This window comes from Cheilinus undulatus, linkage group 3 (assembly GCF_018320785.1).
Source record: "Cheilinus undulatus linkage group 3, ASM1832078v1, whole genome shotgun sequence".
Classification (NCBI taxonomy): domain Eukaryota; kingdom Metazoa; phylum Chordata; class Actinopteri; order Labriformes; family Labridae; genus Cheilinus; species Cheilinus undulatus.
In genome coordinates this window covers 25,617,554-25,631,428 of record NC_054867.1, presented here as the reverse complement: position 1 = coordinate 25,631,428, position 13,875 = coordinate 25,617,554, and the positions used below count along the sequence as shown (strand labels likewise).

Genomic DNA, 13,875 nt, shown 5'->3' with positions numbered 1-13,875 from the left:
AATGTAAAACGATTGATGACAAGCTACTGTAGCAAATACACAGTGGTAAAAATAAAAGCAAGACTTCAAAATGGATTAGTATTGCCTCCTGGTTTGCCATTCTGGGCTTCCGTACATAGCTACTTTGTTGATAAAATGCATCAACTTGGGCTTAGATAATGCTTTTGTGTTAAGTATTGTTGGTCCATACAGTTTTCAGTATGTTCTATAGTCATCCATCTGTATATTCACTTATCAGTTCAAAGAATATAGGATATTTCATAATTATAAACAAGACACTCAAGATTTTTATAGCAAGCAATGTTTATTAAAAAACAGATCTACTACAAGAACTACACATAGAATTATATAAGGCCTATTTGATTAAACTACTATTGCTATTACTGTACAATATTGTACCAAAAAAAGAGTGTACCTCTGTAATGTACAACATTGTATATACAAAGTACATCTGAACACAGGATTCTCCAGTAATACAGAGACAACTATAAATAGATTTGACATTACAGTCTTTTTTTTAGTTCTGCTGTTGTTTCAAATCGACACAAAAATGCATATTTAACAATATTCAAATCCAACATATCATCCCCACACAGTTAGTCCACACCCAAGCCAAGTTGGTCAAGTGCACAATGATTGATTTGAGATTTTTGAGGGTCCCAGCTCCTCAGAACAAAACACACCAACCAACCCCCCTGCATATCTGTATACTATGTGTTCCCTCCAGTTGTCAAAATGAGGTAAGAGCAAACGCAAATACACCAGGCAGTACACAAACGGTAGTATACAGAGATTTATTTTATAATCATTACGATTCATTACCTGGTAGAGAGCATAAAGGAATGCAGTATGTGCTGTTATGTCTGGGCGGAGGAGCAAAGCGTGGTAGAGGGCCACATGAGGATAAAATGAGTTCAATACTCAAGAAATACATTTTTAAAAAAGGCTTTATTCAGTTCACCCTGAACTGCATGTGTCAGTGTTTGCAAAACTTTTCACATATTCCTAAAATCATCATCAGATTTAATTTTGCAAAGATACATTTTGGCGAAACGTTTCATAGAAAGACAAAAGTTTAAGTCCTTTGATTTGAGCGTCTCACCCCTTTTCTTAAAGCTGGTCTGCCACTGGTGTTGTTACAGCAGTGACCAAAGAAGAGACGTTTCACGTATCCCTGCAGGTGTTTTTATCTGCTCACATTTACACAGTGCATATTTATTCAGCACAAAAGCTGCTGGTACAAAGTTTCCTGTATGTCTCCTTACTGTTGCTGTTGGGTGGCATCCCTTTATTATGATGCGTGGCAAAGGGCGGGGTTAATGTGCACATACTCAACATCCACGCATGCTCACACACATGAACACACCCCGACAGCTACACAGTTTGACATTTAACCATTAAGGATGCTGAGTATTGATAAACCACTACAAAAAATAAAAGCAAACTTTGCTTAAGAACGCATTGGATGAGGTGGTTGGTTGTGCTTCTATTTAAACACACTCTGGAGGATCTCCAGCTCCATGCTTCCAGTTATCATTATGATTATTACACATACATACACACCATTAGAATAATAAAACCCTTTTTTCTGTTAAGTCTGAAGAGTATAGTTAAAGGAGCAAGCTTTTTGATGTTCTTTTTTTGTTATACTGCAGATATAGACACTGTTGCAACCAGCAAGCTTGCCATTTTAGCTGCTGTCTATGGCCCCAGCATGCAAGGAAAACCTGAACGGCGTTTAGCTGCCACAAAACACCATCACACATACATTTGGAGGAGACGTTTGTGTATGTGTGAGTAGAGTCCAGCGTAAAAATGCTGGGTTTCAGTGGTCCTCTACATACGTAATAGAGCTGCAGGAGAGAAGCAGCCTAATGCCTTAAACTATCAGCCTTTATTATTATTTTTATTGCTATTTTTGGATTTAAAATGACTGTCAGCATTGTTAGGTGTTGGAGAACTTTCCTGCTATGCTCCTGTTGTGGTGCTAGTACTGAACAGCAATATTTAAAAATTAAAAAAACACCAACATATCAAACACTGGAAGAAGAGAGAAAAATAAAGCTCTTGATCACGACTTACACTGATATTTGGCCCAGTTTTCTTTCCTTTCATCATCCCACAAGTCCACCTTTATCTCCCATCCTATTCCACTTCTGAAGCAGCAAGTCAGTGAGTTTCATTTCTACACAGAGTGAGAGCTTAGCATTTCACAGTCTATTGTCAAGGAATCAAACGCTCCTTTCTTCCAGTCCGCTAGTCATGGGTCATTAAAAAGTAAAGAAAGAAAAAAGAAAACCTGTCATGTCTACTATACAAAAATCAAACAGTGCTTTTTGTTCCTCATTTAGATCTGTGTGTAAAGGCAGGTAACACTTGCACGCCCACTCAAATACAATTTCAAACATCACAATCAAGTGAATGTAAGTTGTTTTTCTCTTAAGTGTTCATCCCAAGTTCTGTTCCCTTGCGAAAGACTGGAAAATCCAGGGATGCCTGGAATCTCTGTGGTGGCAAAGAACAAGTCTTTGAAGGGTGTTTCCACTGATCTACACCCTCTGATAGTTTACATGTAATAGCAGAGCTGCCAGGAGAGGGCAGAAGTAACTCTTGACAGTCTGAAGGGAGAGGGAATCTTTAGGACCCCTCCTGGAAATGAAGAAGTGAATGCTACACATGAGTAGTGGGTTAGAAAGAAAAGAAGTGCTTTCTGCACCTGATAAAAGAGCTGTAAGAATCGAAGTGTTTGTAACTTTCAGATCAGAATTAGAGGTCCTAAGCAGGGCAGGATTTGTCATTAGATTGGGGTGGAGGTGGAGGTGGAGGGGTGTGAGGGAGAGAGTGTGTGTGGCCTGCAGGAGGAGGGGGAGGTGTAGGGGGAACCGTGGAGGTTGGGGAACCCATAGCTGGGCTCCCGCTTCCTCCTCCACCTTTTGGGAACACCACCGGCTTGGGCCTTGTTGCTGGGGGTCGAAGCTCTCTAAAGGAAGGTACAGAGGAGGACAGGGAGGAGGAGGAGAGGGACGGGGAGGTGGCAGAGGGCAGGGGGCTCCGCGGCTGGCTCTTTGATTGGCGGAAGGAGGAAGGCACGTCGCTGGCAGAGGAAGCGCTGCGTTGAAGCGGATGGGCATGCGAGGGGCCTCCTTCGCCGTCCCTCAGCAGACGGGAGTGGAGCGGGCTGGAGGGCTCTGATGCTCCTCCTCCACCCACGCTTTTCAGCTGCTCCAGTGTGTCCAAGACCACGTCAGGGGTGTGCGTGTGTTTGGAGGTGCCCTGTCTCTCCAGCTTGCTGATCTCACTCAGCCCAGTAGCCTCCATGTCCTGCAGACAAAGATAATGTTAGCAAAGAAAACAGCTCAAGTATCAGGAGGAGAGTCTAATCTGTTAAGTGAGGTCATACCTGTGAGCTCTGCTCCACCTGAGAGAAGACCTCAGGGTCTAGGGGTCTGTGGTTGCTGAAGCTCTTAGAGCGCCCTGCTGTAGTTGTTTTGCGTAACTGTGGACTCTCCACCTGTATTTTTGTACAGCATTATGAATTAAATACTTGCTAAACTAGACAAAACCATCCATTCACTTTATTTTTTTTAATTTCAAATGTTACTATACCTTGGTCTTTAGAGAGGAATGGCGGGTGACTGAGTTGAGGATGCTGTGAGCACTTACAGGCCGTTTGTCTCCTGTTTCTTTAACCAGAGCCCCTCCAACAGGGAGAGAGGCTGTTCTCACACCTCCACTTCCTCCTGCGCTGGTTCCCGGACTGGTGCTCTCGCTCTCAGAACCACGGAAAGTTCTTCTGATGCCGCTGGACTCGGGACGTTTCCTCAACCTGACAGAGAGGAAATGTCAACAACAAAGTTTTGTCATTTCAATTTTCTGTGATAAAAAAGACTAAAGATGAAAACGAAAATCTACTATAGCTATACAAAGTATACTTCAAATAGTTTGTTAGTGAACATGAACTCACTTGTTCAGGTTGGCCAGGTAGATGTCAGCCACATGAGCTCCAGTAGGTGAAGCAGCACTGCCTCTTGTCGCCACCCTCTCCTCCAGCAGGTCCCTGCTGTCCATATCAGGCTTTGGACTTCCCCTTCCTCCGTCAGACCTGAAACAAACAAACAAAAGCAGTTGAATCACTGCTGAGCCTTGATCCCACATCAAACCAGCAGAGGAGGAACTGTGTCTCATGCTGATACACAACTACTGACAGAGAAACTTCACCCAAGTTCAGCTTAGCTTTTTATCAGCAGTAACAGCACAGACTTTGACTCATATTCAAACAGACCACAGTAGAGAGATGTAAAGCTGCATAAGCAATGATAAAAACTACTGCTAACACTGATCAGCAAAAGGTTTTTATCTATTCAGAAAACAAAGGGTTAAACCCAAAAAGTAACTTAAAGGGGAAGTCAAGCATTTGTCAGCCTTTATAATTAAGTCTTCTACGACTACAGGTGAGCACAGCTTTCTTTCTCACAGCCGTTTTTATGAACCATTACAAATGATTTACTACCACCATGTATTTAGGATAGTTTTACACTCAAGACTGTGATGCTGTACTAAATATCTGCATTGTGGTGATTTGGTCATAGATAGCAGGGCCACAGATATGACAGCAGTGCTGATATTCATAACAAAATCACAACCTTTAGTCTGACAGCACTTTTACTGAAGTTACAGGTGAGGACAAAATTATTAGCCCCTATATGAAATTTTCAATTTTTAAGTATTTCCCAAGTGCTGTTAAACAGAACAAAGAATTTTTAACACAGCGTTTCCAGACATCCTAGTTGAATTTTGGATGCTTACATTATTTTACTCTTCACACATAAACATTACAACATTATTTTGCAAAAACCAAAAAATGACCAAGGTTTAAATTATTAGCCCCCCTGATGCTAACAGTCAGTTTGTCTCCTTCTTGCTTGATAACAGCCTGCAGTTGTTTGTTGTAGTTTTCAAAAAGTCTCAGATTCGTTTCCTGAGGAATCCCAGTCCATTCTTTTTTGGTGGATCTCTCCAATGCCTCCAGATTTGATGGTCTTCTGGCACGGACCTTAGTCTTCAGTTCACCCCACAGATTTTCAATAGCATTCAAGTCAGGGCTTTATGAAGGCCAGTCAGTAACATTCAAATTGGTCTTCTGGAGGGAGTTCTTCACCAGGAGTGACGTATGTTTTGGGTTGTTGGAAGACAAAGGGATGACCCAGACCCAGTTTTGCTGCTGACTGCTTGAGGTTTTCTTTCAAAATCTTCACACATTCCTTCTATCTTAATGATTCCTTCCATCTTTATGTAATTCCTTTCTCAAGTGACAGCTCAAACCCTTATTGAAGTTCTTGTACTGTGTGTAAACTGGAAGATAACCCTCATTTTTAACTTGATTTTAAAAGCTTTGAGCATTACAAAGTTAAGTAACATCATTACACAGCAGTGGTTTGTGCTATGGCTCAACAAAAGGTTAGTTCTAAAGGGGGCTATGTTTCTATGTGCAAAAAATAAATGTAAGCATCCAAAATAAACTACAACTAGTATTTTTGGAAAAGTTATGGTAAAAATTCCTTTCTATGTTTAACAAAACTTGGGAAATACTGAAATTTTCATAGGAGGTCTAAGAATGTTATCCCTATCTACAAGCTACTATGATAAAGGTAATAATCAACAACAGATCCTTTTTTCCAGCCAACCTAACAAGTTCAACAACTTGAGTGAAACTGGACTGTTGCCAAGCTACCTCAACATCCTGCTGCAGTCTTGCTGCTCTGTTTGTATCCATGGCAAACCACAAGCTAGTCAGATTTATGCAAATTTATTTGGGACTTTTTATTTATCATAAACTGGTGACACTGAGGTCTGTTTTGTGATTATGAAGCATCAGATTGATTTATAAGATTGTTCAATGTATTGTAAATTAACATTAGTTGGTGTTTATTGTAAAAGTCACAGTGATTTTGTGGCACTTATGGAATATCTATCCGTTCAATCAGATTACTTTGACAGAGCTCACTTTTTTATAAGTCCTATTTTTGTGTTTGCTTACGTTGTTTGCGTGCACAAAAGTGTAGATATCACTTTTATCTAAAAAGCAAACTGTGTGCTGTGTGCTAGATGTGCTATCATAAGTTATCAGATTAGCTTCCTTGGTAAGAAGGATTTCCTGTGAAAGACTTTCTGTGTGTTTACTTTTGGCAAAGTTGTAAAACAAGTGCAAAGTGTCCTGTCTAGGTGTTTGCTATTGCCGAAGATCATGAGAGTAGGTGAAAAAAAGCAGCTCTTATTTTCTGTTCTTTATGCATATATGGTTGTAACTAGCAGTGGTAATGCAGTAGTGTATCTTACATGTCTTGGACCACGATGTACTGATGTGGCACAAGTCCATCCACTCCATTGTGTCGTCCTTCCCACCAGTCATCAGAGGCTCTCTGGTACAGAAGCAGAGAAGCCCCCTTCTTGAATGAAAGCTCTCGAGGAGTCCGGCCAGAGTAGTCGAACCGAGCAATGGCTTCGATGGGATCGGACTCTGAAACAGCCAAGGAGCCTGAGATTCAGAGGAGGGTGGACAGACACAAGAAGAAACAGAGAGGCAGAGGAGAGAAAAGTTGTAGAGACGGGAAGCAATATTAGTGCAAAGCGGGTTAATGGTGACTGCACAAATGTTAAAGTGCTGAGCAGTGACAAAAGCAGCATAATAAACAGGTTACTGGAAGCAGGATGTGAGCTGTGTTTAAAGGTTAGAGCCAAACAAGGTTACTGGTGAGAAAGGAAGGGTGGGATCTCTTAAAACTGGTGGAGTACACTGGCCTGTAAGTTCTGCATAATTACGGCATATGTATATACCAGAAGTGTGCGCATGCATGTCTGCATGTTTTTCTTACCATCTTCACTGTTGTTGCGGACAGAGATGGTGTCAGGTGCAGGCTCTTCCACTAGGGGGGGCTCACAGTGTGGGCTGTCACTACAGTAGACACAGAGTAGACATGGTTAGAGGACACAAAAACAAAGTCAAGTCAAAGAACCACCTTCATATGTTTTTGACTCACTGCCTGACCTCATATTCTATTAAATCACACAGGCTCACACTTTAGGCACCACAAGACAGCAATGTTTTCCCTGCCTCTCGTACAGTACTTCTATTTTTTATTATTTACTTATTTATTTCTGCTAAATTTGATATCAGTCCCCTTTTAGATTTTTGCACCCACGACCCCTGGACTTAAGCTTAGATGCATCCAGGGCTATGGAAAGGATTGACTGGTTTCAGGAGTAAAAGTACAGGTATGTCTCAAAAAATTAGAATACCATGAAAAAGTTCAATATTTTTTGTCACTCTTTTCTGAAAGTGAAACTCATATATTATATAGACTTGTTACACATAGAGTGAAATATTTCAAGCCTTTATTTCTTGAAATGTTGATGATTATAGCTTACAGATAAGAAAACCCAAAATTCAGTGTCTCAAAAAATTAGAATGAATTTTTAGATTAGAATTAGGAAATTGGAATTTTCTTTTTGTTTTAATTTTGCAAAAATAAGACGTACTTTTCAGGGGTGAGACCCAAAAGGCCCCATAAAAATTGAGCATTATACAATCATGTAGAATAAATTCAAAAAGTTACTCTTCACTTTTCACTTTTTATTCATTTAAATATGTTATTTAGGTACAACTCAAGACCTAAAATATTAGTTGGTTGAAGTCTTCTCCAATGAAATCAGACCATTTTACACCCTCCAGGCTTGAGTGCACATGGCAATTAGTATGCCACTAAAATGATTTTTACATTTTTGTTTTAGTTATTTAGTTAATTTAACTATAATAACTTTGGTCTGGCCATCTTTCAGCCTGATTGTACAGTGTTTTTCTTGAAGTGTACAGGAGGACATGATGGCTGAACACTGCCCAGCCAGCTGCTCCCAACTGGTTGGATGGATTTCTGACATGTTTGATATTTTGGTTGTACAACTGCACATTGTCAACTTGAAATGCCTAATTTCACTTAAAAAACACTTACAGACAGCTCCATGGACAAGTCAAAAGTAATCTGCATCAAACACTTACTTTATCTATCATTTCCTTATTTTATTTTGAATCCATAACAAGTTCCTTTTTTCAGTGCTTAAGTTTATGTCACAATCTTCAGTTCCTTTACTTAAAAATAAAAGCATGCTAGCACCTAGAGCATTACCCTTGGTTGAGACAGTACAACAATCCAAAATAAAAACAATAATAAAATACAGTTTCATATACAAATAGTAGAATTTCAAAACAGAGATTAATCATGGTTAACCACAGAAATTATTTGATAACTTGCAAACTCCTTTTAGAATTGTATTTTATTATTAGCAGTCTTATAAATTGGTTGGTAAGGTTCTTGTACTGTTGGGGTTCTGCTATATATGTATATATTTTTTATCTCTGTCCTGCTGTTTTGTTCTCCTATTTGTGGATACATTTTTGTTGTTGTTCATCTGAAGAATTTTTTAAATATGTGTACTTTCAGCATTGAGCACAGACAAAAAGAGAGCAATAAAACCAAAACGACCAGCTGACATATTTTCCGTCTAGGAGGGGAAGCGTAGAGCTACTACTCCAGTCTAAACACTGCACTGACTGGCAGTGATCACAATAACTGGTGCCCAGGCTTGTCATTACAGTAAAATTGAAAGCTGGCCCCTGTGTGTATTGTTGAGTGTGAGTTTGTGTGCGCTGTGCTCTCCCAAGGCTGAGGCGGTCAGGCGGTGCTTTAATCTCTGTGTGATGGAGGGAAAGCTGATCCTCGTGGCCCCCTGGCCCTGAGTGGAGTAGACAACCCGGGCCCCCCTGTCACTCCACAGCAGCCCCTAAATCAACCCCCTGATACCCCCACCCCCAACCCCTTTCTCTGGCCTCTTCATCATCTCCAAACCCCTTGTAGTTAGATGAAAATTAGACGAGACTTTTCCTGCTGTGCTACCAGCTTTAGCAATTTAAATTCTACCCCTACATGAACTATCACAGCCCCGGCTCTCACCAGAAGTCATCTCCAGCGCCAGGGATTGTGTAGATGGGGCCCTGCAGGTCCTGCGGTCCAGGGAAGATGGTGTCATGGTGGATGATGATGGTTTTAATGAGCTCGTTGACGTGGGCCTGGCAGGAGACCTGGTCATGGCCCTCAGGGACAGACATCAGGGTGGGGCCGAAGCAGATGGCTAGGTTGTAGGGGTCCATCATGTTCTCCTCGCTGTACTGAGACAGACTGAGAAAAGGAGAGGCAGCAGAATTGTTTAGAAGGTATTAAATCACTCTTATTTCTAAACAACATAATATATACCAACCTGATAGTTCACATCAACAACCAGGACTTGTCATTTATATCCAACTGTAAACAACCCCCAGTCCTGCATCCATACATCATTTGTACACTGTGGTGCCAGTGATGGACGCTTTAATGATGTGTCAGTGTCAGTTCGTGAGAAGAAGCAGGAGCATTGGGGAGATTATAAATCACTCAAGTAAAGAAGAAGCTCCCCTTCTGTCTGGGACTGCTTGCTTTACCCAGGAGTCTCAAATATCACATCTCTCACGTCTCATTTCTCCCTTCTCTCTTTCTTCCTCTACCGAGTGTTTGATGTAAATTCAAAAGATGAATCGCACAACGCAGAAATATGAATGTGATCAATACTGATGTTTAATGAGAACTTGGTATAAAGTAAACTACACTAAAACATTTTTGACATATGAACCATATTGACTCTTTTTCCTGACACTTATTCAAATTAGCTCCTATCCGCCAGTGCTCTTTGCAAGGCTTCATCTTTGTTTGTTTTCTTTCACAGCCATGGTTTGTGACTCATGTTAGCGAGGAACTGTCTGTATAATGACCTATAAAAATACACTAAGCTTGAAGTGGAAAATTGAATCATTTCTCAAGGATGTGAGACACCAGAGTGTTTTCTGAGTAATGAAGAAATAGAAATACTGTTTGCACTGAGAGCTTTTATAAGGGAAAACACTTGACATCCCGCAAAGGTTACAGGGTGTTTAGATATGGTGTGAGAAGGCCAAATGAAAGGCTCTTAACCTCAGTCTGATGTTTATGAAACCACTTGGTGTTTATGGGGTAACATTGGAGGATACAGAGAGTTGTTTTCAAGGTGCATTTGATTTTCCTAAGATCATATGTAATGTCATTTAAAAGAAAATCTCTTTCTAGTCATTGTTTTAGTGGTATAATCTACTATTTTGTCATTAAGTGCAAGGCTACTTAAAGAATATTGGTATATCTTTACAGATAAAGTGATTGATTTTAAGGATAGTTACCCCAAGTGTGCTTTAAACTCACAACACATTTTTAGTTCTTCATACTTATACAGAATTCAAGTGTATTTAAAATATATTTTTGTACTTCTAGTCTCTGATCAAAAGAATACTTTGAATACTTGTGTTCAGGAACTATGTTCAAACATTAGCCTATGACAGTGCATATAAAAAGGGTATGTTTTACCCTTTGAATTATTATATAAATCCATCATGATAAATATAATTTGGCTTTCTTTGACAAAAAAATTAAAAACTCTTTCATGTTAAAGTGAAAACAGATTTCTACAAAGTAATGCCAATCAAATAAAAAATATGTAACATAAAATAAGTGACAGCATAAATATTCAGCCCCTTTAATGTGATTGACCTAATTTAAACGGTGTCCAGCCAATCGGTGCTAGTCGTCTCACATTAAGTGGAATTTGGATGACTTGAGTTCAGTGAATGTGTCTCAAGTGACTGAAGTCTTAAGACACCTGTGTCTGGAATGTCCAGTCACTGGTTAAACAGTATTCCTGGCTACCATTTCATCATGAAAGCAAAAGAACACTTAAAGCAACTCAGAGAAAAGATTGTCAAAAAGTTTAAGTCAGGGGATGGATACCAAACATTTTCAAAGGCACAGAAATGGAAGGAATATGGTGCATTTTTAAATCTGACACCTTTGACTACTCTGAAGGAGTTGCAAACTTCAGCAGCTGAGATGGGAAACTCTGCATACAACAACTGTTTCACAGGTCTTCACCAGTCAAAGCTTTAAGGGAGAGTGGAAAAGAGAAAGCCACTGTTGAAGAAAACTTGTATTAAATCTGGAGGAGAGTTCACCAAAAGATATGTGGGAGACTCCATGGTTAAGTGGGATAAAGTTCTTTGGTCTGATGAGACCAAAATGGTGCTTTTTGTCATCAGACAAGACACTATGTTTGGCAGACACAAAACACTGCACATCACCACAAACACACCATCCCAAATGTGAAGCACAGTAGTGGCAGCATCATGCTGTGTGGATGCTTCTCTGCTGCCAGCCCTCAAAGGGTTGTAAAGGTAGAGGGTAAAATAAATGCGGCAAAATACAAGACAATACCAGAAGACAATCTTATTCAGTCTGCAAGACTACTACAGCTTAGGAGAAGATTTATTTTCCAGCAAGACAATGACCTGGAGCATACAGTGAAAGCAACACAGGATGATTTAAAGATGACAGGTGAATGATCTGGAGTGGCTGAGTCAAAGCCCCAACCCCAGAGCCCAGACCTTTGACATAAAAGACTTTTTTTTTTCCCCAAAAAAGCCAAATTATAATGACCAAGATTCATGAAATCAATAAAAGGGCAAAACAACCAAAGGGGTGAATACTTTTTATCGGTACTGTAAATTTCCACAGCCCACTAAAACTACACTGATACTGTATATGTTGTCTATTTGCTCACAATTTCTGAAACTACAAAAACAAAAACAAACATTTGGACTGTTTGCCTCCAGTCTGAGGTACTGTGAAACTCAAATATTAAACAATGGGGAGTTTACTCCTGTTTTACAGTTAAACTGCTGACTTGACTTTGTTACTTAGAAGTAATATCTTGTTCAAAACTAACCGTTTTAAAATTAAGCAGATGTATATTTTTTATCTGAATCTACTGGTTTACACCAGATTTTTACTGTGTTCATGTGTATGTGTAAGGGTTACTCACTGATTGAGGAAAGCAAACAGGTATCTCATAACAATGAGTGTTTTGCTCGGCAGGGATTGCAGACCTTTCTTGATGTGGACTGCTCGCTCCTGCAGACTCTCCATCGCTGGAAAATAAACGCAACCATGACACCCAGGAGATTACTCACACAGTCAGGAACAGAAACATACACTCACAAAACAGACAAAAGGATGACGGACTCACAGACACAGGATATGAGATCATGGAACACTTCCTTAGGGAAAAGGGCTTGGTCCAGTCCTCTAAAGTAGAGCTTTAGGACGCCAGCGATGGAGTCCATGTCATGGTCATTCTGGTCCCCTGCCAGCGGGTCCTCACCTACATCCGGACAGGAAGATACAGAGAAGTGGGAGGAAGAAGGAGAGGGAGAAAAAAGACAATAAAGTGCTGGAAAAACTTTGCTTGTTTTGATAAGTTTGTCTCCTTTCAGCTTAGTCTTACCTCTCTCAAAAGCATTTTTGATGTCATTGACTTCAACCTGAGAGCCTGAAACTCTGAAAATGCCCTCATGCTGCAAACCTAAACAAAGATTAACATGCAATTATTAATACTAACAATTTTAAAGCTCCAGAGATTGTGTGTTTTGTATATTAAGAATTAGAATACATGTCAACAAGTCCAGTCACGTTACATTTCATCTTATCAGTGTAGGGAAAAAGCAAATCGTAAACCACAGGAACATTTCCCTCACCATGGCGACTGATAAAGCGGATGCAGCTCTCCACCATCAAAGGAATGGCTTCACCCGAGTCCTAAAATAGAGGAAGGAGAAGAATTAGTCCCGATAGAGGAAGACGACATGAGAGGCTGGAAATTAATACACACTTCTTGTCAAGAGGATTTCCCAACACATGCACTGGAGCACACGTTTGTGTGTATGGGGTAGATATTGGGCGCAGTAGTCAGCAGTTGCTAGGAGACAGTGCCTTTTTTTTCTTTTCCTTTGTTTATTTGGGATTTCCAGAAATCACCAGGAGGTATGGCAGGGAGTGGATGTCAGAGAACATGCATCCTTAACTTTGTGGAGCTGAGGCTTTAACAGGTTGGAAATAAGATACATCTTTTTTATATTTCAGCTTTTATTAGAAATGAACAAGAATTTAGCGAGGAATTTGGAAAACGCTTTTAAGAGAGAAAATGGTCATATTGCACTTTGACCACAAGGGGGAGCTCCAATCATGGAGTTCCCTAATGAGGGATTCTTTTGATCACTTTTGTGTTGTGTTAGCCTTCATGTCTGTGCAACAACAAACTGCACATGTTCAACAGTAGATATAAATGTTTGAATTAGAGTGTCAGTACTAGTGATCACAACCAAATCTCTGTCAGCCTTTTACGAGCTAAAATTGAGGATTCTGTGAGAAAACATATGGCTTGAGTTAAACTACAAAGCTCTGAGGCCATTAATGACGAGCTGATAGCCACTCAAAGACAAACACGTGCACTTATGTCAGATAATTACCTGCTTCCGTACTGAAGAGTTCCTCCGTCCACTACGCCAAGAGGAGAGAGGGGAGAGAAAGTAAAACAGCACTCTGTCATTATGTCTCCGGAGAAAGTCTATTTATACTCACAACTCTGGTAACGCTCTATTTGTATACACAGACACATATGCACATGTGTTGAGAATATCTATAAACAGTCATGGGGAAAATAATAGTCCAGGCTGCCAGGAAATCAAGCTTCAACTTTGCTATGGTATATATGTGTGCGTGCGTGTGCAAGAGCATATTTCCTTCCTTCACCACACCTACCTGGCAAGGCAACAGTCAGTCTTCTGACCTAAAGGAGGGATAGACAGGAAGAGGGGGAGGGGAGGAGAAAAAGAGAGATAGATGGTTATAGTAGCAACAGAACACGTGAGGAAGC

General features: G+C 40.2%; 1 protein-coding gene across 3 annotated transcripts in view; it reads right to left on the bottom strand.

Moving 5' to 3' along the window:
* Window positions 1-347: 347 nt before the first annotated feature.
* Window positions 348-13,875, bottom strand: part of srgap2 (SLIT-ROBO Rho GTPase activating protein 2) — an 86,950-nt gene continuing 73,422 nt past the window's right edge. For 2 of the 3 annotated variants that reach the window (XM_041781622.1, XM_041781631.1), the window contains exons 11-23: window positions 13,761-13,788; window positions 13,469-13,499; window positions 12,698-12,758; window positions 12,448-12,525; window positions 12,190-12,324; window positions 11,986-12,091; window positions 9,006-9,230; window positions 6,873-6,952; window positions 6,337-6,535; window positions 3,965-4,102; window positions 3,607-3,826; window positions 3,401-3,511; window positions 348-3,321 (exon numbers count right to left, since the gene is read on the bottom strand). In XM_041781622.1, the coding sequence (XP_041637556.1) occupies window positions 2,776-3,321; window positions 3,401-3,511; window positions 3,607-3,826; window positions 3,965-4,102; window positions 6,337-6,535; window positions 6,873-6,952; window positions 9,006-9,230; window positions 11,986-12,091; window positions 12,190-12,324; window positions 12,448-12,525; window positions 12,698-12,758; window positions 13,469-13,499; window positions 13,761-13,788 (1,958 nt within the window). In that variant the 3' untranslated portion in view covers window positions 348-2,775. The remainder of the gene's footprint in view (window positions 3,322-3,400; window positions 3,512-3,606; window positions 3,827-3,964; window positions 4,103-6,336; window positions 6,536-6,872; window positions 6,953-9,005; window positions 9,231-11,985; window positions 12,092-12,189; window positions 12,325-12,447; window positions 12,526-12,697; window positions 12,759-13,468; window positions 13,500-13,760; window positions 13,789-13,875) is intronic. The other variant, XM_041781639.1, reaches the window with a different exon arrangement.